The sequence below is a fragment of the Cynocephalus volans genome, chromosome 4, assembly GCF_027409185.1.
Source record: "Cynocephalus volans isolate mCynVol1 chromosome 4, mCynVol1.pri, whole genome shotgun sequence".
In the NCBI taxonomy this organism is placed as follows: domain Eukaryota; kingdom Metazoa; phylum Chordata; class Mammalia; order Dermoptera; family Cynocephalidae; genus Cynocephalus; species Cynocephalus volans.
In genome coordinates, this window is record NC_084463.1 from 51454904 (window position 1) to 51480512 (window position 25609).

The 25609-nt window shown below is 47.2% G+C and overlaps 1 protein-coding gene across 2 annotated transcripts in view; it reads right to left on the reverse strand.

Moving 5' to 3' along the window:
* Window positions 1–10380: 10380 nt before the first annotated feature.
* The window catches only part of SNAP47 (synaptosome associated protein 47), a 51078-nt gene continuing 35849 nt past the window's right edge, over window positions 10381–25609 (reverse strand). For both annotated transcript variants that reach the window (XM_063094343.1, XM_063094342.1), the window contains exon 5: window positions 10381–11189. In XM_063094343.1, coding sequence (XP_062950413.1) covers window positions 11043–11189 — 147 coding nt within the window. In that variant the 3' untranslated portion in view covers window positions 10381–11042. The remainder of the gene's footprint in view (window positions 11190–25609) is intronic.

Sequence of the window (25609 nt, forward strand, 5' to 3'; positions counted from 1 at the left end):
TCCCCCTTGTGCCCTGGCCCATGATTCTCTTACTGAGGACCTGCGGGGAGGCCTTTGTGTCAGGCAGCTTCCTCCCTGCGCTCCAAGCCCCCTGAGTCCAGGATGGCCTCTATTCCGTCCCAGGTGCTGGCAAGGGGGTGGGGTGGGGTGTTGAATGATCCCAGTGTCAGGAAGTCTAGACTCCTCCTGGCCCCAAACATGAGCTCCCTGAGGTCAGGGACCTTGTAACGAGTGGTTTGGAAGGTACAATTTTGAACCACAGCACTACAAAGGACCTAAGAAGCCCCCATGTCCATCTCTTTCCCAAAGCAGAGACTATCTGTTGGGAGCATCCTGACCCCTGGAAGCTCCAGAGTGAGGGCCCCAGAGTCCCCAGCTGGTTGTACAGGGTGCAGAGGGCTGGGCCAGCTATGGACTGACTCCCTCCGCGAGGAAGACCTGAGGCCTCCAGAGTGGGGCCCAGTGAGCTTCAGAGGCCCGGCCTCTCAGGATCTCCATCTCTTCCCCATTTTCTCCTCCCTTGAGACTGACATGCTATCGAGCAAGCTGTGCCTGTGACCAGTGGGCAAACCATGATGTCCTTTTGCAGATCGGCTGGCAGACCCGCCCACAATTGCTTTGTTTGTGTTGCTGACCTCACTGCTGTAAACACTATACCACGATATAAACCATTAAATTGAAAACATGCTGCCATGTGGAACAAATCCTGACATCTCCGTGGATGGGGCTGTATCCACCCGGCCGTTTTCACTGTCAGTCAACAGGGCAGGGAAAGCCCTCCCTTTCTTTCCCTGGTGCTCTGGCAGTTGCTGTGGCTGCACCTCCCTGGCCTGCTCTAGGTTCTGGGCTGGCCACCACCCTGCAGTTACACTGCCCAAGGACTCACATCAAGAGGTGCTATGGAGGGGACGGGGCACTGGTTACCTCACCAGCAGGGCCAAAGATGGTGTATTTTCTGGTGCTTATAACAGAATACTTGAAACTGGGTAATTTATAAAGAAATAGAATTTATTTATACTGTTTTGGAGGGTGGGAAGTCCAAGGTCCAGGGAGCACATCTGGTGAGAACTGCCTTCTGGGTGAGAACTCTCTCCAGGGTCCTGTGGTGAGCAGAGTATCACATGGTGAGAGTGGCCTGAGCAAGAGAGCCAACCTCCTCACTCACTGTCCTTATAAAGTCATCAGAATCACACCCATGACAATCCATAAAACCATAAACTCATAACTCCATGAACGGATCAGTCCATTCACAAGCGCACAGTACCCTCAATCCAATCTCCTCTTAAAGGCCCCACTTTCCACCACCATATTGTGGGTTAAGTGCCAACATGAGCTTGAGGGGACATTCAAACCACAGAAGACCATAAGAGTGGTCTGTCTCCACGGCCTCACCATACCCCTTACGCCTCCCTCAAACACACTGAGGTAGAGGAAGGTGGATGTCTCCCAGGTCCACCAACTCTGACGGGCTCCTTGAACAGGGGTGACCTTCACAAGAGGATGTTAGGCATGTCTCCACAGTCCCTGAAGCCATCAGGACGAGGGCAGCTCTGATGGGTGCTGGCATGTGTTTCACAGATAACGACCCTGTGGGTGAGAGGAGGAATTGCAGAGGCGGGAATGCCCACCCATCAGGGCCCATGCATGCTGGGCTGGACCAGGGGCTTTGCCTATTCGGGATGTTGGCTCTTCAGAACTGTATGTGGGAAGTGTGGATACCTCCACATTACAGATACAGAAATGGATGTTCAGGGACAGGAAGTAACTTCCCAAGGCCACACCAACAGTTCAGTAGAGCCAGCACTGAGGGACAAGTATCCACTCCCACCAGCTAAGTGAGAGGTGAGGGCTGGACCATGGCTTCCTGGATGGAGGAAATAGAGAGGTTCCCAGCCCTGGTGTACACACACCTTTTCTCAGTTATCCAACCAAACACAAATTAGGTGCTGGTGAAAGGATTCTGCAGATGTAATTAAAGTTCTGAATGAGTGGACCCTAAGACAGGAAAAGTGCCTGGTGGGCCTGACCTGATCACAGTAAGCAGAGTGTTTTCAGGCTGGTCACAGAAGGAGAGTCCGAGATTCAGCATGAGACGGATTTGATGTGCTGCTGCTTGTTCAAAGATGAAGAGAGCCACAGGGCAAGGAACATGGATGGCCTCCAGGAGCAGCCCTGGCTAACAGCCAGAGAGGAAGCAGGGACCTCGGTCCAAAAGCTGTGAGGAACCAAATTCTTCCAACAACCTGGATGAGCTTGGAAGAGCCCTAGATGAGCCCACAGGAGGACACAACCCTGCCAACACCTTGATTTCAAATTCTGGCCTCAGAAATTGTGAGGGAATAAGTTTCTGTTGTTTCAGGCCATGCAGTTTGTGGACTTTGTTATGGCAGCCCTAGGAAAGGAATACAGATTTTGCTACCAGGAAGTGGGTGTTGTTGTAACAAATACCTACATATGTGGAAGTGGCTTTAGAATTAGGAAATGGGTAGAGTCTTGAAAAGTTTCGAGGTACATGATAGAAAAAGCCTAGACTGCCTGAATAGACTGTTGGTAGAAATAATGATGTTAAAGACTCTGCCAGTGAGGGCTTAGTAGGAAATGAGGAGCATGTTAGTGAGAACTGGAGGAAACTTGTTACAAAGTGGCAGACAACTTGGTTGACTTATGTTCTCCTGTTGGGTGGAAAGCATAACTCGTGAGTGATGAACCTGAGGAGATTTCTAAGCAAAGTGTTGAAGGTATGGCCTGGTTTCTTCTTGCTGCTTATAGTAAAATGCAAAAGAAAAGAAATAAATTGAGGATGGAACTGTTAGGCAAAAATAAAACAAAAGACAAAGACAAAACAGAAACAAAACCAAAAAAAGCAGCTCTTGATGATTTGGTAAATTCTCAGCCTGTCCAGATAGCAAAAGATGCTAAAATTAGGAGATTCACTGTTAGGAAAGTGTGCTCTGGAGAGAAGTCCAAAGGTGTGGCTAGAAAGCTTCTCACTGAAGAGATTGGTTGTGTGACTTGTGCTCCCCTCAGTCATCTCAGCAGAAGCCAGGAAATGAGACAGGGCTATCCAGGAAAGATCTGTGGAGGGCCCTCTCGTCTAATGGCACTGATCCCTGTGATGTGCACAGGAGACCCACAAGGTTTTTGAGAATGCTATATCAGCAGAAACACTGCAGGCTTAGACTGATAGGTACAGATACAGGATGAAGTGAAAAAGGGCTGCTGGAATTCCAAAATCCTACAGGCAGCAAAAGGGCTGATAAAGGGACTGTGCTGTGGAGATGTTCTATCCTTAAAGAAAAGGAAAGAGCAATTCCAAGGCTGGAGCTTTGAGCTTAGAGGGCAAAACCTTGAGTCACAGAGGATCATTCTCAGGCCTTGAAACCTAATGAAATTTGCTCTGCTGGATTTTGATATTATGTGGAACTAATGACTTTTATACATATATACATATATATATATATATATATACACACACACACACACACATACATACATATATATTTTCTTTTCTTGAGTAGATTTAGGTTTATAAAAAAATTGAGTAGAATGTACAGAGTTTCCATATACCCCCTCCCTCTGCACACACAAGCCTGCCCCAAAATAAAAATCTCTTTTCCTTTTGGTATCCCATTGTATGTATGCTATATTTGACAGTTGTCCTACAGTTCTTGGGTATTCTATTCAAGATTTTTTTTTTCAGTCTTTTTTCTTTTCAGTTTTGGAAGTTTCTATTGTCATATCCTCAAGCTCAGAGACTCACTGACACGCTCATGAAAGGCATTCTTCATTTATGCTACAGTGTTTTCAATCTCTAGCATTTCTTTTATTCTTTCTTAGAATTCCAGTCTTTCTGCTTATCTTATCCACATATTGTTGCTTGCTGTCTACCTTTCCATTAAAGCTGTTAGCATACTATTTGTAGTACTTTTCAAAAATTCCAGGTCTGATAATTGCAATGTTCATGCCATATCTGACTCTGGTTCTGATGCTGGTTCAGTCTCTTCAATAAGTTTGGTTTTTTTTTTCTTTTTTGCCTTTTAGTATGCCTTGTAATTGTTTATTGAAAAGTGGAACTGCTGTAAACAGGCCTTTAGTAATGTGCTGGTAATGTGGCGGTGGGGAGGGGAAGCATTCTATATCCTGTGATTAGGTGTCAGTCTTCTAAACCTGTGTCCTGGACTAACGTCACATGTGCATCTTAGCTTTTCCCTCCTTAGGTGGGACAGGACGGCTGGAGGGGGCCGGAGTTTTCCTTCCCCCACGTCAGTTAGGCTCTGATAAAACCTCAGAAGGTTAGGCTCTGGTAAGTAGTTTCTCCAGAGGGCAGGCCTTGTCAAGAAGAACAGAGTGCTGCGGCATATTTCAGAATGGGTATTTAACCTTCCCTCTGCTGGAAGCACAAGGGTATCTTTCTTCCATATTCAGTGTGAGACCTGGTGGAGCTACTGGAGGCAAAGTCACATAAGCGCAGGGTCTCTCCACACCCCCAACCTTTGACTGTGTCCTCCTGGAGTTTTTCTCTCTCGGGCCTGTCTATGATGAGCCTCCAGCAATTCATCAATTACAGTTCCCATTTTCCCATGTCAGTGCTAGTTGTCACGGAGCTTCTGCTCCAGTAAGTTGATTCTCTGTATTTGCCTGTCTCTCCAGTTTTGGGGGCAGCACTTTGCCCTGTGACCTCACTTCCCTGATGAATCTAAGAAGAGGTGGTTTTTCAGTATGTTCAGCTTTTTTACTTATGGATAGGATGAAGTAATGATATCCAAGTTCTTCACTTGCCAGACAGGAAAGGGGAAGCTGGGTGACTTCTCTAACTTCCGTTTTTCTTTTTTAGAATAAGAATGCCTATTATTGCAATGATATGCCTGCCCCACCATTGTATTTTGGAAGCAGATGACTTGTTTTCTGGTTTCACGGGCCCATGCTTGGAGAGGAATTTTGCCCCAGGATGAGCATACCCAGAGTCTCCTGATACCTGAGTTAGATGATTAAGATGATGAGGTCTTCCGGACAGTGAGGAGCTGGGGGACAGGGGAGACCCCACCTCACATGTGAGGTCCTGTGGCCTGTTGACTTAAAAAGAAACTGAGACCAATTACATATAACAAGAGTTTATTGAGCCAGTATGATGATTGCAACTGCGGAGACACACAGATCAGGTAGCCCTGAAAAATGTGTTCTGAAGAGGGCCAGTGGAGCTTAATATTTTATAATCACAGGAAGGAGGAAGGGTCAAAGGAGAGAGAAAAAGACAGCGCCACCAACTTACTTCATCAAGCTTTCTGCTGGTTGTACCTGATATATAGATTGGGGGTTGTTACTAGGGTACCTCCTACATGCAAGGATCTACGGTAAGGCTCACAGAAGAATCTCAGGTTATTTGATGGCTTTCTGGCACCATTATGGCTGCTTCTGAGTAAAATGTTCTCATGATAATGTTTTTAAGAATGGGTGGATGTGGTTACTGACTTATCCCATGGTACTATAATTTATCTGACTGGTCAGAGCAGATTCTTTTGGTTATAAGGACAGTGAGAAAAGTTGAAGGACCCCACCCCACACTGTGAGGTTCTGTGGACAGTGAGAAGTCAGGGGATATGAGAGATTTGGGAAACCCTGCCCAAAGCCGATTCCTGCACTAGCAGCTGAGATCCAGAAAGAGAAATAGATGGGAGTCCCATCTGGGACTGCCCGTCCTCCACATCTGGCTCCCACCTAGGACTGCCCCTCCTCTTCCACACCTGGCTCCCACCTGGGGCAGCCCCCCAACATCTGGCTCCCAACTGGGACTGCCCCTCCTCCTTTTAATCTGGCTCCTACCTGGGGCAGCTCTTCCCCCCCCCATACCTGGCTCCGCCCTACAGGCTTGCCCTCCTGGGTCTCCTGCATCTCAAGAGCACAGAGTGAGGTTCTGAAGAGGACCCTAGAAATGGAGGGGCCTGGGACAGGGGCACATGTCCAGTTCCTCATTGTCAGAGGCAGGCAGAACTCTTCTCAGGGTTGTCGTGGTGCCCAGAAACAAGCTCTAACACCCAGAAGCCTGATATGAGCATCCAATTAACAGACAAAGTGCTTCATCCCACCTAGAATGTCCAACCCTCCCGCCTGACCCACAATGATGCTGGGCTGGACCCTGTAGCTCCAGGCCCCTTGCCTCATGGGTCTCTAGGCAGATGCTGCCTTAGGGTGTGAATCTGCCTCTACTGAGATACCCCTGGCTCCCAAGGTCTTGGGAGCCTGAGCCCTGCCGCTGACTGCCCTTCACACATGGGAAGGAGTGTGCTGGCTGTGGTGGACATGGAAGGACCTGCCCTCATGGCCTGGTGCCCGAGCCTGGGGCTGCCGTGCCACGTGCATGATGGGGCTCAGCTCCCAGGCCACATGCATGGTCGTGCTTCTGTCTGTGACAACTGAGGGGGTCCTCAGCAGGAAGCTCTCCCAGAGAAACACCAGCTCATTCATCCAGGGGTAAAACGTTTGCCACTAGGAGGGACATTTGGGGGGAAGTGAGGCTCTGTCCCTCAGCTTACCCAGGAATGGCAGAATGTGCTGAAGGGTTAGGAGACAGCAATGCCAGCAGCCACGCATGTGGGGGACATCTTGCCTCAGCTTCAGGACTCACTCGTTCAAACCCATGGGAGTCCTGGGAGTTCTGGCAGACCCTGGTCCTGGCTGGGTGACCAGGACAAGCCCCACCCCAGCCGGGTCTCCTCACTGTGGAGTAAGGGCTGGACTCAATGGTCACACCACAGCTCTTTGCTCTGGATACTCACAGGTGGCTGCTCTGAGTTAGCGGGAAGTCCCCGAATCAAGCCCTCCCCACACAGCCCTCTGCTGTGCTTCTTGCTGAGGAAGCTGGAGGGTGAGACGCAGAAGCCCTTCTGGGAACTGAGGACCACCCTCGCCTTCAGACCAGCCGAGGAGCCGCCCTGTGGCTTTTCACGTTCAAAATGATTCAGGGAAAATTACCCCCTCAACAAATCCGCTGCTGTTCTAAGTTTTCAGATGGTGCCAAGAGCTTGAAATATTACGTGGATGCGGAAATCAGTTGCAAATGTGAAAACTGATTATAGTTTGCGCATCTTTCAAGTTTTACTCAAACCCGTTGCTAATCATTAAACTGGCAGCAGAGAGAGGCTGGGGGCCATCACAGACAAGGCGGAGGGGCCCCCGAGACCAGGCCCCGGGCGCTGCTTGGAGGCACCTTCCTGCAGCTGGGGGTGGACACCCCACCCCCCTCCGCTGCCTTCCAGAGGAGGCTTCGCATCACAGCCCAAACCAGACCAAACACACCCACCCCGACTGACGGCACGCAGGCAAGCCTCGCGTGGTGTTTGAGACTGTCTCCAGGAACTGGTGGGTTTTTGTTTTTTCCTCTCTCCTAAATGTCTGCGTGTGTGTTGATATTGGGCCTCAAGAGAAAGTCACTGGTGTAAACCAGCACCAGCCGTGCCCTAGCTCCCTCCCCCTTTCCCAGATTTCTGACTTTTAAAAGGAGCAGGAGGATTAGCAGCGACTGCTGCAGTCAAGCCCAGGAGAACCGGCACCAGCAAGAACAAAGAGGGCAGAGAGGGTGGCTCTGCAGCCATGGGTCCCCTCCTGGAGCCCTGCACTCAGTGCAGCAGACACCAACGCAGCCAGGAATGCTGTGGGCGGGCCCAGGCCACACCACCTTGGGGCATGAGGAGATGAATTGGTCGTCAATGAGCAAGAAAGAGCTCATGATCTGTGTTCAGCGAGGACAGCACCTGGTGGGGCCACCACGTGCCACACCTTGTAACCAGCACTCCCAGCAACCACTGAGTGTTCCTACACGCTGAAGATACTGTTTGAACTTCCAAATGGATGAAGAAAAACACCAAAGATAGAATATGGTTTCCTGACACACAAAAGGGATGTGAAATTCTAATTTCACAGTTTTCTTGGAACACAGAGTCCATGGTTGCCTTCACCCAACAAACAGCAGAGCCAGCAGTTGCCAGAGACACAACGTGGCCTGCAAAGACTGCAGCTCTTACGACCCAGCCTTTCACAGAAAACCTGCCAACCCCTGCATGAAATACACAGAGGAATCAGGTCTTCTAGATGAAATGTCGAGGCAGTGTCACTGAGGCTCAGGTGGGGATCATACCTGCACTGGGCCGTCTCCATTCTGCCCAGCTTTATAGAGAGTGTAAAACAAGGTCCATGCCAGCAAGATCTAGACAGCACCTGGGGACCCATCCCCACCTGTCCCAGGCTATGAGGGGAACAGTGTGGGTGCAGGAATGCAGCACATGGCGTGCTGGGCCACACACATGGAGCAAATGTGAATGTCAGAGGACAAGGCCACACTGAGAGAGTAAAAAAACAGGGAATGCCCCACTCTGGACCGAAAAAAAGACCCAATGACAGGAACTCCCTGCAACTCTAGAGGCAATCATGCCAGGGTCTGATACCTGTGATCCAGCCACCACAAACCAGCTGCCTGGGCTGCCAGAGACAGAGCACAACTAAGACAACCACCTCGTCACAAAGGACAGAGTAAGCCTGCTACACAGCCAGCAGAAACTCCCTGTCCTCAGTACTAAACAAAGACAGGAAAGTCAAAACTCCCCAAAGCCAGCTACGCACGCCTGCACACAGAATATACAGCTGACACACCTGCTGAAAGAAGAGACAAAAAGGCATTGGCTCAAGAATTAACCTGAAACACTGAATGTCCCCTTCTTGCTTGTCCAGTGCTGTGTCTGCAGTCAGTCAAACTCAGTGTCCCCTCCCTACTTGTCCTATGCTGTGTCCACAGTCACACTCACTATCCCCTCCCTGCTTGTCCTGTGCTGGGTGCACAGTCACAGTCACACTCACTGTCCCCTCCCGGTTCATCCCGTTCTGTATCCACCCTCACAGTCACACTCAGTGTCCCTCCCTGCTTGTCCTGTGCTGAGTCCACAGTCACAGTTACAATCAGTGTCCGCTCCCTCCTCATAGCTATCCAGAGTCCACTGAGACTGTCTGCTTTCCAGGGTGCGTAGATGCAAGTGGCCCATTTGCCCGGGGTGCAGTGTAGGTGGCGGGAGCCGTGTGTCAGGAGCAGGTTGGGCAGACGCTGGGCTTAGGTGCCATCTGAGTGCTTTCCTGGGCTGACAGCAGCAACGTGTCAGGCATGTGTGTGTATTTTAGCTGCTCAGGACTGTACAGAAGTGGAAGGGGCAGTGTGTGAGCCAGTCACATGGGAGAAGGTCTTGTGAGGCCTTGCCCTGGTCCCAGTTGTGGTTAGGAGCACTCACGGAAGGTGTGAACACGGCAGGGAACAGGGCAGTCTGCCTGGGGTGCCTGTGTCTTTGCATGTGTGCAAGCACATATAGACACATGTCAGTGAGAACCCCTCATTCCTTGTGGCCTGTGAGGATCCACGTGTGTAGGTGCAGCCTGGCCTCCTGCACTTGCTGCCGGTCCCGTGTGAGGACCTGAAGCAGCCTGTCCTCCTCTGGGCTTGGTGTATGTCTCTCGCCCATCGTGGTGCTGTGCACGGCGGTGGTGCCACAGGGCCACATACCCTGGAAGGAGGCTCAGGAGCATTGCTCACCTGTCATTATCATAATGAGAGGCCTTGAAATCTGGACCCAGTTCCCCTTTGTAGGTAGATAAGCACAAGTCAGAGCAGACAAAGGGTGGGGTATACTTTACCACATAAAGAAGAAGACTGAAAGCTCCTCCCAGAGTGACTTCCACTGGTGCCACTTCCTGCCTTTTTGGAGGGTGTCCACAATGGCCGGGCTGAGCAGCCCCGAGCTGGCCCATGGTGATTTGTGTAGTGGCCCCAAACCTCACCTGAACCTCAAAATGGGACCCTATGTGGAAATAGGGTCTTGACAGGTATAATTAGTGAATGATCTTGAGAAGAGATCATCCTAAAGCTGGGTGGCCCTAAATGCAATGACAGGCAGCTTCATACCAGAGAGGAGAGGGACATTTAGGACACACAGGCACAGGAGACGGCCACAGGAAGATGGAGACAGAGACTGGAGCCCAGGAGCACTAGAGCCTTTGGGAGCTGGAGGAGGCAGGAAGGATCTTTCCCCTGGAACCTCTGGAGGGAGCCGGGCCTGCCACACCTTAATTCTGGACTTCTGGCCTCCAGACCAGGGAGATCAGTGCCAGCTGCAAGACCTCAGTGTGCGGCACTTGCTGCAGCAGCCGTGGGAAGCCAAAGCCGCCAGGTGCTGGGCTGACCTCAGGCCACACCCTCGACAGGAGCAAAGGCGACTCCCAGATGCCTCTCCTGGGTCTGCATGGGCTTCTCTGAAGGACGTGGGCTCCCTGAGAGCAAGCGCCACCCAACTGAAACACGAACCCAAGAGAAAGAAAGGGCAGAGCGCATCCTTAACACATGTCCTAAAATTGGCATTTCCTTTTATTTCTGCATAGAAATGGGCATCAAAAGCAGACATTGACATGTTGTTCAAAGGTGCAGCCATACTATTTTCACTTTGTGCTAAAACCTGGGCAGTGGAAGATGATGTAGGGCATTAATGGGATGCCTGGAGGTGTCCTGGACATTGGACTTCAGTTACAAAGTCACGAAACACCTGCAGAGGAAGCCACCTGTCCACCCAAGAACAGGGGACACATGATGGGGTGGAGGGTGGGGTTCGAGCCCCCAGGACTGTGCTGGGCTGTGCACAGGGCAGAGGGCACATCTGAGGAAGGGTCTCTTCCTCTGTGTCACTAACAGACATGCCTGAGGTGTCCAGATGGGCACAGAGCTGAGAACATGTGGCCACATTTGTCATAAGGACTCAGATCTTCATTTTATGCTCAGAAAAATGGTGAAAACACAACAACATGACTAGTTTTGACATTGGGGAAATTGAGCCATGACTGTGCAGTGGCGTCATGGGACTGGGACCTGCCTGCCGACAGGAAGGACTCTAGGCCATGACCCAAGGCCCCTGGGCAGGACCTCTGCGACTCTCAGCCCTGAGCTGTTCCCCAGGGGACACAACAGCCGAGAATAGCCTCCGAGGAGAGGCGGGAGCAGGAGCCGCGGTGCTCAGCTGCTAGGTCAGCCTTTTCATCCGCCTGTTGTGCTTGTCAATAGTCAAGGTTGCCCGGTCCACAGCTGCAGTGATGCCATCCAGGGCCTCTTCCTGCCGCTCCAGCTCCGCCTCAGCATCCAGGGCCAGCCCCTTTAGCTTCCTCAGGATCTGCAGAGAAGCACAGAGGATGGGGACTGCTTTCCCGCAAACTCCCAGACACACGATATTTTCCCATCATTTTTACAACACCTAAAACCTGCTGACCATGTGAGCGGGAGGGAAGAAGCACACGGGTTGCGCCTCAGCTCTGCCGCCACCTCGCAGGGAGGTCTGTCCATGTGGTCCCCAGAGGCATCTGCCCTCAGCACCTGTACACGGTGGTCTCTGTGGGACATCGCCACGTGTATGCGGGATCCCCACACATGTAGCCGGTCACTGCTACCATGCCTGTAGGCATCCAGGCACCGAACCACAGGCTGACGCGGGAAGAGCAGGATGGAAAAAGAAAAGCGGGCCCCTTTTCCTGTCCACACATGCGAAGCGCCTCACATGCAATACAAGCCTGCCACAAACAGTCAGAGCGATGGCGGAGCTGCTCCACATGCCCTGCTGGGACCCCGCCCGACTGGCTGGTGGGCTGCGGACAAGGGACAGCCCACGGAAGTGCCACAGAGCCATGGCGGAGGCCATACTGGAGCCATGGGGGAGGGTGGTGCCCACTGGGGTGGAGGGCACAGGGCAGGCTCCTCGCCTAGTGTGTGACTCATATCATACTCCATATAGTTTCATTTATTACCACCCTATGGAGACAAATTGCCAAGCCTGGGCATAAAAACTTCCTATGTTGGAGCAGACAATGAAAAGGAATACATGGTTCGCTCAGTTGGTTAGAGCACGGCCGTGTAACACCAAAGTCAAGGGCTCGGATCTCTCTATCAGCCAGCCGTCAAAAAAGAAAGAATACATTTGAAAAGAAATGCTGGTGACTGGCCACTTGCAGTACATGTTGACACTCTGCTTCAGGAAAAGTTTCAGGTCATTGGTCAGGTCAAAATAAAGGTACTACAGAACCTGCCTTGTCGGGGGAACCCTCAGTGCTGACTGACCCCGTGGACCGGCCGACGGCAGAGCCCTCAAAACTGCTCTGTGATGGTGGCGAAAGGCCATGACCAGATGGGGCCGTGACTCCAGAGGGCCCCTGCAGCTCCCCTTGTAACAGCTCACTAGGCCCCGACCTCTCCAGCTCCACCAATGACACGCAGAAAGCTCTGTGTCCTGCAGGGCTGGGCTGGGCCAGGCAGAGTCACCGGCAGCCCAGCCAGGGGAGTGGCCCTACTGTGCCCAGCAGGCTCTCGGCCCAACCCCAACGGGAGGCCTTGTCAGCACATGGGACATCCGATCCAAAAGAACCAGAGCCAAAGTGGAGGAAGCCAGGAGAACAGTGAGGCCCCGCTCCCTCCACAGGCCACGAGGCTCCTGTGAGCTCACAAATGCAAACACACTGTGAAAGCTGGAGGTCCCACCAGGGTGGCCGCTGCCTGTGTCCCCCTCTGTGCAGATGGGGACACGAAGGGCAGGAGGGTGAGGCCACAGACAAGTCCATGGCAGAGGTGAGCCAGGCCGTGTGCTGCGACCCCCATGTGAGACGGGTGGTGAACAAACTCCTGATTCAGCTGTGGCCCAGGCCATAGCCTTCGCACGCCCTCTGGGAACTGGTGGGAACTCCGTCAGTGGAGTCATTACTTAGCAAACTGGACGGGGCTCTGGAAAGTATACGGTGGGGTCAGTGGCTGTGGAGGGGGCGGTGGTGACCTCACGCACCAGGTCTTTTCCATCTCTCATTCCTGTGAGCTCATGTGGCCACTGCCCAGACAGCAGGATGAGGAAGGAGAGGTCCAGCTCGCCGCCCTGCTGAGCAGGTCTTCCTGCCATTTCTCGGTCAGCTGCTCCTTCCCAGGTCACCTCCACCTTCAGTGGAGTCCCCAGGCCATGCTGCCAGGAGCACAACACCTCATGGGAGAGGAGCCTGCTGTGTACAGCGAGGAGACCTCCCCCAGGGACACAGGGTGGCCGCACAGCCCAGGGAGTGCTTCTGAGGCAATCGGTTTAGAATGAGATTCAAGGTTATTTTAAACTGAAATGTCTGTCAGGACCACAGGCTCCCCATGAGCAGGTTGCTGCGGGCTGGGCTTCGAGACACAGCCCCCATGTGAGGCCTGCATCTCCTCAGCCACTGTGTCCTCTAGAAGAGATGAAAATCTGTCTCATGTATGTGCTGATAATAATAGTGATGTAGAATATCAGGAGACAAGAGAGAAGCTAAAGAAGAAAATGAGAGTGCCCATCATCTGAATCACTGCGTGGCAGAGTGGCACTGTCAGTAACACAGTGGCACATCTGTCCAGATTCTTCTCTTTCCCAGTACCCACACGCGCACAGATGATACTCTGGAACTGCAGCATACATACGGCTGTTTCCCATCTTTTCCATCCCCCAGCTAACCTAAAGAAAGGCTGAGAGTAATGGCACCCTGGCAACACCCCACAATAGCTCTAGGAATTTATGTGCACGTTTTATCTCAGTTAATCTTCAAAAGACTGTTTACGAACGAGGCCAGCAAAGGCTGGGCGACCACACATCCCTCCAGATGCCCGGGTGAAGACTGAGGCCGCACCTGCAGTTCCCTAAAGGAGGCAAAGTAACTTCACAGGGACTGGCAGGAGGGCAGGGACACATCCCAGGGCCATCTCTATGACATTCCCCATGTATCCTAATGTCCATCACTTTCTCCTCACACGACACACTGTCAACCCAGGGCCCCTCTATGACACGACACACCCCATGTATCCTGATGTCCATCACTCTCTTCCGGAAGAGGCTGAATTAACTGCCTGTGCCTGGTCCACAATGAAACAACAGCAAAGGCAAGAATATTTTTGGATCTTTGCCTAACATGCACAGTCACAATATGTACCTGTAATAAATATGTGACCAAGACCAGCTTATCTCTGTACACGTTTTGGGTGTTTCACTGTGTACAGAGTTGAAAAAAAGGCTATTTCCTATTCAACTCTGATTTGGAAAAAATTCCATGAAGTGCAAGGGCTGGAAATAGAATCATTCCAAAGAGGCAGGTGAGACCCTTGGCCTGCCTGCCAAATTTGCATTTGAAAGTAATTGATACTGCCAAAGTACAAGAGAGATCTTCATTGCTACTAGGTGTGCAGACAAAGGAAATTACGGAGTTAACCTTCAAATTCCTAGTTCCTCTGGACAGTAGTCCAGAGTCTTTTTCCTCTAGGAGATGAAGTAATTAGCTGGGATCGTGTGCATTCTGCATAGCAGGATGGAAAGAATGGGAAATGTGAGGTCTGGCCAAGTCATAGCAACAGTCTCCGTGGCCTGGGACAACAAGCCACCACACATCACTATGTCCAGCCTCGGAAATATCGGGTGGCCTCTCTGGAGCCCTCCTTGGCTGTGAGTCAAAGGCCAGACTGGAGAGGGGCTCTTCCCTGTCCCATGACACTAATGCCTGAACCTGGGGATTGGCCAGCTCCAGCCACAGTGCTGCCTGTGTGGAGGTCACCTGATGCAAAGAACGTGGACTGTTAGCAGAAATGACTTTTATGAACTCCAGAGAAGTGTGCTCTGCATGTGCGCACAGGCAGGACACACATGCACCCGTGGCCTGAGAGGGCACTTTGCAAGGAACTGCAGAGGCGCTGGGAGACTCAGCCTATTAGTGGTTGGTTCTGCATCGACGGGATGCAGAGCAGCTCTGGGGACGCAGGCAGGAAGCGGAGGCATGACTCCAACAGACACAGTCAGTGAGCGAGGCAGACAGGGCGGTGGCCGCGATGGCTGTGACATCTGCATAGCACGGGTCCCTTTTCTCAAGAAGCCATGGGGCAGACCTGTGCCCAGAGGAGCTGTTCTGCAAGAAGAGCCTCCGTCTCAAAGCCCCACAGGTATCAGGACAGGTGCCACTTATGCTACTGGGCCAACACCACACCAGGCGCGGCACAGGGACACGTGTGGAGAGAGCTCGGCATCCTTGCCATGTCCACGTTGTTTAGAAAGACAAAAGGTAAATAGTGGGGAAACAGCTCAGTGAAGCAGACAGAGAGGGTGTGTGAGCCAGGGCAGATATGTCTAAACACGGCAGTGCCACTGAGATGCAGGGCTGTGGACACACGCACGTGGAGCATTGCGATGTTCATATCAGGTACTGGGAGCGAGGCTGGGGTTGGGAGACTGTCTGCCCTGAGTGTGTTACAAGGCTGCCTCACTGAGAAACTGTGACTTTTCTTGCAGTGAGAAATTAGCAACCATTTAAGAACAGAGCTGGGATAAATCAAGCTGTCTGCAACTCAGAACAGCTCTACCAGTTGGGGCCATTAATACGCCGCAGGGAAGCGGAGGGGGAAACTTGGCTTTCGCCACAGCCAAGGCTTTGGGGGCCGTAAAGAACATTCTCTGCCTGGATCTGTCACACGTGGCGCTTGCAGACCACCCTGCAGTCCCCCGCATCCCCATTGCATTCCTGGAGGCCTGGGGTGGTCTGCGGTGGTGGGGTGGATGGGGCTCTCCCTCCCTGGGAAGAGCCAGCATGCGACCAGCCACGCCACTTCTGCAGGGACTTGGGGTGTGAGCTCATGTCTCCGAGGAGAGTCACACCGTGCCTGCTGGCTGCGCTCGCCCAACCTGGACTGCAGGATCCTGGGAACTGTCCTGTGTTGTCTTGTGGAGCAGTGCAGCTTTTGCTGCCAGATCCCAGACAGTGCCCCATTGAGAGCCTTGCATTAGGAGCGCAGGGAGTCCTCCCCAGATGCTGTCTGTGGGCTCAGCTCATGCATGCCTGTGCCTCAGCAGTGTCCTCCAACACATGACAGAGGGGATGCACTGGAGATGTGGCCCTCACGGTCATGGGGCCACGGGAGGCTGGGACTCAGCCACACGGCCAGGCCAGACCCAGAGCAGGCCCATTCTGCAGGAGGGGACAGTGCTGGAGCCAGCACTGGGAGTGAGCCATGGGTGAGGGGCTGTAGCATCACAGCCCAGCCATCTCGGCAGGTGCTACCCACGTCCAGCTCTGCTCTCAGGCTGCAGACACACAGACGGAAAGACAGAGTGTGCTGCCTGCTGGCTACCACACATCATGCTCACATATGTCCAATACAGTTCCATGGTGTCAAACACAGCACAAGACCTCCTTCCTAGCCTGAACCCAAACCACACTGCACATGTTAAAAAGATGTCAACAATGGATAGAACGTCTAGACAGGAGATCAATAAGGACACAGAAGACTTGGATGATGCTGCAAACCTACCGGCCCAAGAGACATATGCAGAAGCCACTGCCCCAAACCACAGAACAGCTAGAATGTTCTCTAGGACAGGCCACAAGCTGGGCAGCAAGTTTTGGTGAACTTAAGAAGACTGAAATGATAGCAAGCATCGTCTCTGACCACAGTGGAATGAAACCAGAAATATGGAAAAGTAGAACACTCATAAATATAGGGAAATTAAACACCATGCTCTTGAACTACCCATGGGTTGGGGAAGGGAAATTAGTAAATTCTTTGAGACGAATGAAAAGGAAAACACAACATACTAAGGTACTAGCAAACTGAGTCCATGCGGGATCGATCCGGATACGGGGATTTCAACATAAGAAGATTAATGTGATACGCCATATTAATAGCATGAGGGAAAAACCACACGATCTGCCTGACTGACATGGAAAGGGCACTGCCAAGGCCCAGCAGCTTTCGTGACAAGCACACCAGGATGCCAGGCATGGGAGGAGCTTCTTCAACATGGCAAGGGCACCTGTGAAAAACACACAGCCCACGGCATTGTCAACAGGAAGACTGCAAGCTTCCCCGGAGCAGGAGCAGGCGGGATGCCCGCTGTTACACACAGTGCCCAGGGCATCCACGCTGGGAAGGAGGTGGTAAAACTAGCCCTGTTTGCAGATGACATGATCTCACACGTATAAACCCCAAAGACTCCACAAAACAACTGTCACAGCTGATAAAGGAATTCAGAATATTTAAGATGAACACAGCAGAAATCAGTTGTGTTTCTCTACAGCAGCAGGGATGAATCAGAAAAGGAAATTAAAAAAATAATTCCACTTATAATAGCATCCAAACGAATGAAATACCTCGGAATAAACTTACTCAAGGATAGTCTTCTTCTTCTTATTATTATTACGATTTTGGTGGCTGGTAGGTACAGGGATCCGAACCATGACTTTGTTGTTATAAGGCTGTGCTCCAACCAACTGAGCTAGCCAGCCAGCCTTTAAATTAATCCAAGAATAAAGACCGGTACACTGAAAACTACAAAACATTGCTGAAAGAAATTAAAGACCTAAATAAATGAAAAGACATGTGTGTTCCTGGATTGAAAAACTTAATACTGGCAAAATGGCCATTCTTCCCAAAGCAATCTACAGAGTCAGTGCAACCCCTATTAAAAATCCCAACAGCTTTTTCTTTTTAGGAAGTAGAAAAGCTATCCTCAAATTCATATGGAACTAAAGGACCGGGAATAGCCAAAACAGTTTTCAAAAAGAAGAATGAGGTTGGAGGAATCACCCTTCCCAATTTCAAAACTTCCTACAAAGCTGCAGTAACAACACAGGGACGCCAGACCAATGGAATGGAATTAGAAGATGAACCGGAAATAAACCCACATGGCTATGGCTAATGGATTTTTTTTTTTTTTTTTTTATAAATTTTATTTTGTCGATATACATTGTAGCTGATTATTGCTCCCCATCACCAAAACCTCCCTCCCTTCTCCCTCCCCCCTCCCCCCAACAATGTCCTTTCTGTTTGCTTGTTGTATCAACTTCAAATAATTGTGGTTGTTATATCTTCTTCCCCCCCCCCCCCCGGTTTGTGTGTGTGTGTGTGTATGTGTGTGTGTGAATTTATATATTAATTTTTAGCTCCCTCCAATAAGTGAGAACATGTGGTATTTCTCTTTCTGTGCCTGACTTGTTTCACTTAATATAATTCTCTCAAGGTCCATCCATGTTGTTGCAAATGGCAGTATTTCATTCGTTTTTATAGCTGAGTAGTATTCCATTGTGTAGATGTACCACATTTTCTGTATCCACTCATCTGATGATGGGCATTTGGGCTGGTTCCAACTCTTGGCTATTGTAAAGAGTGCTGCGATGAACATTGGGGAACAGGTATACCTTCGACTTGATGATTTCCATTCCTCTGGGTATATTCCCAACAGTGGGATGGCTGGGTCGTATGGTAGATCTATTTGCAATTGTTTAAGGAACCTCCATACCATTTTCCATAGAGGCTGCACCATTTTGCAGTCCCACCAACAATGTATGAGAGTTCCTTTTTCTCCGCAGCCTCGCCAGCATTTATCGTTCATAGTCTTTTGGATTTTAGCCATCCTAACTGGGGTTAGATGGTATCTCAATGTGGTTTTGATTTGCATTTCCCGGATGCTGAGTGATGTTGAGCATTTTTTCATATGTCTGTTGGCCATTTGGATATCTTCCTTAGAGAAATGCCTACTTAGCTCTTTTGCCCATTTTTTAATTGGGTTGCTTGTTTTCTTCTTGTAAAGTTGTTTGAGTTCCTTATATATTCTGGATATTAATCCTTTGTCAGATGTATATTTTGCAAATATTTTCTCCCACTCTGTTGGTTGTCTTTTAACTCTTTTAATTGTTTCTTTTGCTGTGCAGAAGCTTTTTAGTTTGATATAATCCCATTTGTTTATTTTTCCTTTGGTTGCCCGTGCTTTTGGGGTCGTATTCATGAAGTCTGTGCCCAGTCCTATTTCCTGAAGTGTTTCTCCTATGTTTTCTTTAAGAAGTTTTATTGTCTCAGGGTGTATATTTAAATCCTTAATCCATTTTGAGTTGATTTTAGTATACGGTGAGAGGTATGGATCTAGTTTCATTCTCCTGCATATGGATATCCAGTTATCCCAGCACCACTTGCTGAAGAGGCAGTCCCTTCCCCAGTGAATAGGCTTGGTGCCTTTGTCAAAGATCAGATGGAAGTAAGTGTGTGGGTTGATTTCTGGATTCTCTATTCTATTCCATTGGTCAGTGTGTCTGTTTTTATGCCAGTACCATACTGTTTTGGTTATTATAGCTTTGTAGTATAGCTTAAAGTCAGGTAGTGTTATGCCTCCAGCTTTATTTTTTTTGCTCAGCATTGCTTTGGCTATTCGTGGTCTTTTATTGTTCCATATAAATGTCTGAATAGTTTTTTCCATTTCTGAGAAAAATGTCTTTGGAATTTTGATGGGGATTGCATTGAATTTGTATATCACTTTGGGTAGTATGGACATTTTCACTATGTTGATTCTTCCAATCCAAGAGCATGGGATATCTTTCCATCTTCTTGTATCCTCTCTAATTTCTCTCAGCAGTGGTTTGTAGTTCTCATTATAGAGATTTTTCACCTCCTTGGTTAACTCAATTCCTAAGTATTTTATTTTTTTGGTGGCTATTGTAAATGGGCAAGCTTTCTTGATTTCTCCTTCTGCATGTTCACTATTGGAGAAAAGAAATGCTACTGATTTTTGTGTGTTGATTTTGTATCCTGCTACTGTGCTGAAATCATTTATCAATTCCAACAGTTTTTTTGTAGAGGTTTTAGGCTGTTCGATATATAGGATCATGTCATCTGCAAACAGGGACAGTTTGACTTCATCTTTTCCAATCTGGATGCCCTTTATTTCCTTCTCTTCTCTGATTGCTCTGGCTAGTACTTCCAACACTATGTTGAATAGGAGTGGTGAGAGTGGGCATCCTTGTCTAGTGCCTGTTCTTAAAGGAAAAGCTTTCAGCTTTTCCCCATTCAGGATGATATTGGCAGTGGGTTTGTCATATATGGCTTTAATTATGTTGAGATACTTTCCCTCTATACCTAACTTATAGAGGGTCTTTGTCATGAATGAGTGCTGAACTTTATCAAATGCTTTTCCAGCATCTATAGAGATGATCATATGGTCCTTGTGTTTGAGTTTATTTTTTTTTTATTTTTTTTTTTTTTGTTGTAAAATGTTTGCGTAATTTATTTTTATTTATTTATTTTTTTTTTTAAATTTTATTTTGTCGATATACATTGTAGCTGATTAATGCTCCCCATCACCAAAACCTCCCTCCCTTCTCCCTCCCCCCCTCCCCCCGAACCATGTCCTTTCTGTTTGTTTGTTGTATCAACTTCAAATAATTGTGGTTGTTATATCTTCTTCCCCCCCCCCCGGTTTTGTGTGTGTGTGTGTGTGTGTGTGTGTGTCTGTGTGTGTGAATTTATATATTAATTTTTAGCTCCCACCAATAAGTGAGAACATGTGGTATTTCTCTTTCTGTGCCTGACTTGTTTCACTTAATATAATTCTCTCGAGGTCCATCCATGTTGTTGCAAATGGCAGTATTTCATTCGTTTTTATAGCTGAGTAGTATTCCATTGTGTAGATGTACCACATTTTCCGTATCCACTCATCTGATGATGGGCATTTGGGCTGGTTCCAACTCTTGGCTATTGTAAAGAGTGCTGCGATGAACATTGGGGAACAGGTATACCTTCGACTTGATGATTTCCATTCCTCTGGGTATATTCCCAACAGTGGGATGGCTGGGTCGTATGGTAGATCTATTTGCAATTGTTTAAGGAACCTCCATACCATTTTCCATAGAGGCTGCACCATTTTGCAGTCCCACCAACAATGTATGAGAGTTCCTTTTTCTCCGCAGCCTCGCCAGCATTTATCGTTCATAGTCTTTTGGATTTTAGCCATCCTAACTGGGGTTAGATGGTATCTCAATGTGGTTTTGATTTGCATTTCCCGGATGCTGAGTGATGTTGAGCATTTTTTCATATGTCTGTTGGCCATTTGGATATCTTCCTTAGAGAAATGCCTACTTAGCTCTTTTGCCCATTTTTTAATTGGGTTGCTTGTTTTCTTCTTGTAAAGTTGTTTGAGTTCCTTATATATTCTGGATATTAATCCTTTGTCAGATGTATATTTTGCAAATATTTTCTCCCACTCTGTTGGTTGTCTTTTAACTCTTTTAATTGTTTCTTTTGCTGTGCCGAAGCTTTTTAGTTTGATATAATCCCATTTGTTTATTTTTCCTTTGGTTGCCCGTGCTTTTGGGGTCGTATTCATGAAGTCTGTGCCCAGTCCTATTTCCTGAAGTGTTTCCCCTATATTTTCTTTAAGAAGTTTTATTGTCTCAGGATGTATATTTAAATCCTTAATCCATTTTGAGTTGATTTTAGTATACGGCGAGAGGTATGGATCTAGTTTCATTCTCCTGCATATCGATATCCAGTTATCCCAGCACCACTTGCTGAAGAGGCAGTCCCTTCCCCAGTGAATAGGCTTGGTGCCTTTGTCAAAGATCAGATGGCAGTAAGTGTGAGGGTTGATTTCTGGTTTCTCTATTCTATTCCATTGGTCAGTGTGTCTGTTTTTATGCCAGTACCATACTGTTTTGGTTATTATAGCTTTGTAGTATAGCTTAAAGTCAGGTAGTGTTATGCCTCCAGCTTTATTTTTTTTGCTGAGCATTGCTTTGGCTATTCGTGGTCTTTTATTGTTCCATATAAATGTCTGAATAGTTTTTTCCATTTCTGAGAAAAATGTCTTTGGAATTTTGATGGGGATTGCATTGAATTTGTATATCACTTTGGGTAGTATGGACATTTTCACTATGTTGATTCTTCCAATCCAAGAGCATGGAATATCTTTCCATCTTCTTGTCTCCTCTCTAATTTCTCTCAGCAGTGGTTTGTAGTTCTCATTATAGAGATTTTTCACCTCCTTGGTTAACTCAATTCCTAAGTATTTTATTTTTTTGGTGGCTATTGTAAATGGGCAGGCTTTCTTGATTTCTCCTTCTGCATGTTCACTATTGGAGAAAAGAAATGCTACTGATTTTTGTGTGTTGATTTTGTATCCTGCTACTGTGCTGAAATCATTTATCAATTCCAACAGTTTTTTTGTAGAGGTTTTAGGCTGTTCGATGTATAGGATCATGTCATCTGCAAACAGGGACAGTTTGACTTCATCTTTTCCAATCTGGATGCCCTTTATTTCCTTCTCTTCTCTGATTGCTCTGGCTAGTACTTCCAACACTATGTTGAATAGGAGTGGTGAGAGTGGGCATCCTTGTCTAGTGCCTGTTCTTAAAGGAAAAGCTTTCAGCTTTTCCCCATTCAGGATGATATTGGCAGTGGGTTTGGCATATATGGCTTTAATTATGTTGAGATACTTTCCCTCTATACCTAACTTATAGAGGGTCTTTGTCATGAATGAGTGCTGAACTTTATCAAATGCTTTTTCAGCATCTATAGAGATGATCATATGGTCCTTGTGTTTTAGTTTATTAATATGGTGTATCACATTTATTGATTTGCGTATGTTGAACCAACCTTGCATCCCTGGGATGAATCCCACTTGATCGTGATGAATAATTTTTTGTATGTGTTGCTGTATTCTGTTTGCTAGTATTTTAGTGAGGATTTTTGCATCTATATTCATCAAGGATATCGGCCTGTAGTTTTCTTTTTTGGTTATATCTTTACCTGGTTTTGGTATCAGGATGATGTTTGCTTCATAGAATGAGTTTGGGAGATTTGCGTCCATTTCAATCTTTTGGAATAGTTTGTAAAGAATCGGTGTCAATTCCTCTTTGAATGTTTGGTAAAATTCTGCTGTGAATCCATCTGGTCCTGGGCTTTTCTTTGTTGGGAGCCTTCTGATAACAGCTTCAATCTCCTTTATTGTTATTGGTCTGTTCAAATTTTCTACATCTTCACGGTTCAGTTTTGGGAGCTTGTGTGTGTCCAGAAATTTATCCATTTCCTCCAGATTTTCAAATTTGTTGGCGTATAGTTGTTTATAGTAGTCTCGAATGATTCCTTGTATTTCAGATGAATCAGTTGTAATATCGCCTTTTTCATTTCTAATTTTTGTTATTTGAGTCTTCTCTCTTCTTTTTTTTGTTAGCCATGCTAATGGTTTGTCAATTTTATTTATCTTTTCAAAAAACCTACTTTTTGATTCGTTGATCTTTTGAATTGTTTTTTGGTTTTCAATTTCATTCAGTTCTGCTCTGATCTTAATGATTTCTTTCCGTCTGCTAACTTTAGGATTGGATTGTTCTTGTTTTTCTAGTTCTTTAAGGTGAAGTGTTAGGTTGTTCACTTGCCATCTTTCCATTCTTCTGAAGTGAGCATTTAATGCAATAAATTTTCCCCTCAATACTGCTTTTGCAGTATCCCACAGGTTTTGGTATGATGTATCATTGTTTTCATTAGTTTCAATAAACTTTTTGATTTCCTGCTTGATTTCTTCTTGGACCCATATGTCATTAAGTAGAATGCTGTTTAATTTCCATGTGTTTGTATAGTTTCCAGAGTTTTGTTTGTTATTAATTTCTAGTTTTAATCCATTGTGGTCTGAGAAGATACATGGGATAATTCCAATTTTTTTGAATTTATTGAGACTTGATTTGTGACCTAATATGTGATCTATCCTGGAAAATGATCCATGTGCTGATGAGAAGAATGAATATTCTGAGGTTGTTGGGTGGAATGTTCTGTAGATATCTGCCAATTCCAATTGGTCTAGAGTCTTGTTTAGATCTTGTATTTCTCTACTGATTCTTTGCCTAGATGATCTGTCTAATATTGACAGTGGAGTGTTCAGGTCCCCTGCTATTATGGTATTAGTGCCTATTTCCTTCTTTAGGTCTAATAGAGTTTGTTTTATAAATCTGGCTGCTCCAACATTGGGTGCGTACATATTTATGATTGTTATGTCTTCTTGATGGATCAGTCCTTTTATCATTAAGTAGTGTCCCTCATTGTCTCTTTTTATGGTTTTTAGTTTAAAGTCTATTTTGTCAGATATAAGAATAGCCACTCCAGCTCGTTTTTCTTTTCTGTTTGCATGGTAAATCTTTTTCCATCCTTTCACTCTTAGTCTGTGTGAATCTTTATGGGTGAGGTGGGTCTCTTGTAGGCAGCATATAGTTGGGTCCTGCTTTTTGATCCAGTCAGCCAGTCTGTGTCTTTTAATTGGGGAATTTAAGCCTTTAACATTAAGAGTTGTTATTGAAAGGTGTTGATTTATTCCTAGCATTTTATTGGTTGTTTGGTTGTCTTAGGTGTCTTTTGTTCCTTGCTTTCTGATTTACTATTTGGTTTCTTTGTTTGTTGGTTCCTTAGGTTGTAGATAGTGTTTTTGTTAGCTTGTTTTCTCTTCATGAATGCCATTTTTATTGTACTAGCGGGTTTAGATTTTTCTTGGGTTTTTATGGCAGTGGTAGTTATTTTTCAGGAACCAAACCCAGTACTCCCTTGAGGATTTCTTGTAAGGGTGGTCTTGTGGTAGTGAACTCCCGCAGTTTTTGTTTGTCTGAGAAATATACTATTTGCCCCTCATTTCGGAAGGATAGCCTTGCAGGGTAGAGTATTCTTGGCTGGCAATCTTTGTCTTTTAGTATTTTGAAAATATCATCCCATTCCTTTCTAGCTTTTAGGGTTTGTGATGAAAAGTCTGATGTTAACCTGATTGGGGCTCCCTTATAGGTGATTTGACGCTTCTCTCTTGCAGCTTTTAAGATTCTCTCTTTGTCTCTGAGTTTTGCCAATTTGACTATGACATGTCTTGGAGAAGGCCTTTTTGGGTTGAATACGTTTGGAGATCGTTGAGCTTCCTGGATCTGAAGATCTGTGATTTTTCCTATACCTGGGAAGTTTTCTGCCACTATTTTGTTGAATATGTTTTCAATGGAATCTCCATTTTCCTCCCCTTCTGGAATACCCATGACTCGGATATTTGAGCGCTTGAGGTTGTCTGATATCTCTCTCAGATTTTCTTCCATGTCCTTGATTCTTTTTTCTTTCTTTTTGTCTGCTTGTGTTATTTCAAACAGCCCATCTTCAAGTTCAGACGTTCTCTCTTCAACTTCGACAAGCCTGCTGGTTAAACTCTCCGTTGTGTTTTTTATTTCGCTGAATAACTTCTTCAGCTCAGCAAGTTCTGCTACATTTTTTTTCAGGACATTGATTTCCTTGTATATTTCCTCTTTCAGATCCTGTATACTTTTCCTCATTTCATCATGATGTCTAGCTGAGTTTTCTTGTATCTCATTCAGTTTCCTTAGAATTATCACTCGAAATTCCTTGTCAGTTATTTCAAGGGCTTCTTGTTCTATAGGATCTAGAGTATGAGATTTATTAACTTTTGGTGGTGTAGTTTCTTGATTTTTTGTATTTCTGGTGTCTTTTTTTTGGTGTTTATTCATTGTGGCAGGGGGTTTCACAGTCCACCGGTTTGAGACTAATGACTAACTAGGATGTTGCTGTGGTTGCCAATTTGGTATGGCTCCCACCGTGACTGCTCAGTTGGCCTCTAGTGTCTTGTGTGTGTGGTTGCCTCGGGTCTTGGGCTTCTCCGGGGATCCACCTTTCTGGTCAGCTTGTACTCTGCTAGGCTGGTGGATCACGTACCACAGGGTGTGTGATCTCTGTTGAGCTTTCACTTTCTGTACAGGACTTCTCCCCGTTCCG